Source organism: Emiliania huxleyi (genome assembly GCF_000372725.1).
Source record: "Emiliania huxleyi CCMP1516 unplaced genomic scaffold EMIHUscaffold_4965, whole genome shotgun sequence".
Classification (NCBI taxonomy): Eukaryota; Haptophyta; order Isochrysidales; family Noelaerhabdaceae; genus Emiliania; species Emiliania huxleyi.
The window spans coordinates 1-1,640 of NW_005198270.1; the positions used below are offsets into that span (position 1 = coordinate 1).

The 1,640-nt window shown below is 66.2% G+C and overlaps 1 protein-coding gene across 1 annotated transcript; it reads right to left on the reverse strand.

Moving 5' to 3' along the window:
• Positions 1 to 13: 13 nt before the first annotated feature.
• EMIHUDRAFT_256559 (hypothetical protein) lies at positions 14 to 690 on the reverse strand (the record flags this gene model as incomplete). Its single annotated transcript, XM_005767400.1, has 1 exon — positions 14 to 690. A coding segment is annotated over one exon (677 nt), but the record flags the coding sequence as incomplete, so codon positions are not given.
• Positions 691 to 1,640: the final 950 nt, after the last annotated feature.

Here is a 1,640-nt window from a genome sequence, read left to right on the forward strand (position 1 = left end):
CTCCTCCCCCCACTGAAGCAGGCTGGCTGCCAGCTCTGGCGAGGCCCCCGATGAGAGGGAGGTGGTGGAGACGAGGTGGACGAGAAGCTCGACACCGTCGGCCGACCGCCTCGTCGCTGCCTCGACGCGCAGCATTCGCTGCTCCATCGCCGCCACCGCTGCGGCAGCAGCCCTCAGCTCCTCCTTGACGTCACCCACAGCGCCGCGAACTTTGCCGACAGCTGCGTTCGCCTCGTCAAGCCCCTGCTGAACGCCGAGTAGCTGCTCGCAGAGCTCGGTACGCAGCTGCGAGATCATCCCCTCGACTGACGCCTTGAGGTTGCCCAGCCCCTTGCGCAGCTCGTGCAGCGACGCCCAGCCCACGCGATCCCAACCAAACCGCCACACGGCCATGCTGCCGCCGGCAACCGCAACCGTGGCGATCGTCAGAAATGTGCGCGCGCCCTGCCCACTCTGGGCGCGCACGGCCTGATTAAGCGAGGCGACGGCCGCCTCTGTCGCCGCCACTGACGCGGAGAGAGCCGTTGTGTCGCGCGGTGGCGCTCCAGCCGGTGATAGCGCCGAGAAGAGGCGCGCGGCGAAGTCGGGCATCAGTTCTCGAAGCCAGGAACTGTCACTGCTCGTGACCGCGGCGCCCGCGCCGCCTCCGACGAGGAGGGGGAGTAGCTTGCTCCCGCTGTTTGTCGCCATGATCCGCCAAGGCCAGGGCAGCGCACTCAGGGCGCAAATCAAAGAAATGCATTCGAGCTTTGATTGTTGCACCCGTGTCTAGTCGCCGACGGCCGACGGCCGACGGCCGACGGCAGACGGCAGACGGCCTAGGGCTCGGCTGGGCGCGCACGCGCACGCGCGCGCGTCGCGCGCCACGCGTCGCTCCGCGAGGGCGCGCGCCAACCGCGATTCGAACCGGGGCCAAAAGGCGCCTGGAGCGACCGCGGTCCGGTCGCGCCACCGCGGCTGCGGGGCTGATAGCAGGCCGGCTGCGGCTCCTGATGTACCTCCGCTTTTGGGTGGGCGCGCTGCCGACGGCGCTCGCCGGCGCTACGGCGCTCGCGGCGCGCTCGTGGCGTTCAGGGCGGCTCGCACACGCACACGCACACGCACACACACACAGACACACACACAGACACACACACACACACACACACACACACACACACACACACACACACACACACACACACACACACACACACACACACACACACACACACACACACACACACATGCACAGACACACAGCCCCTTCCCCTCCCCCCTCAAGGGCGAGGACACGCACAGGCCGCACCTCTAGTGAGGCCCGCATAGTATGTGGGAGACTCGTGCCGCCGCCCCTGCCACCCCTGTGTCAGTGTGCCTGTGGTAGGAGAGACTGCCAGCGACAAGCTGGAGGCAGGTCGCTAGACTGAGATGAGACCGCCAGTGGATGTGGGAGTCCACCGCGCACCGCGCTGCGAGCCTGTCGTGTCCCTTGTCAGGAGCAGGAGAGCCCCACCTGTCCCCCTGATCGTTCTTCCAAAATCCTGCTCGTGCAGGTGGGGACCCTGTCCTCGTCCCATCCCTCGTTTGGCGTGTCTGTTTTCTTTCTTTCTTCTTTTCCCGTGTCTAGTCGACGGTGGTAAATTCTTTCTTTTGCTTTC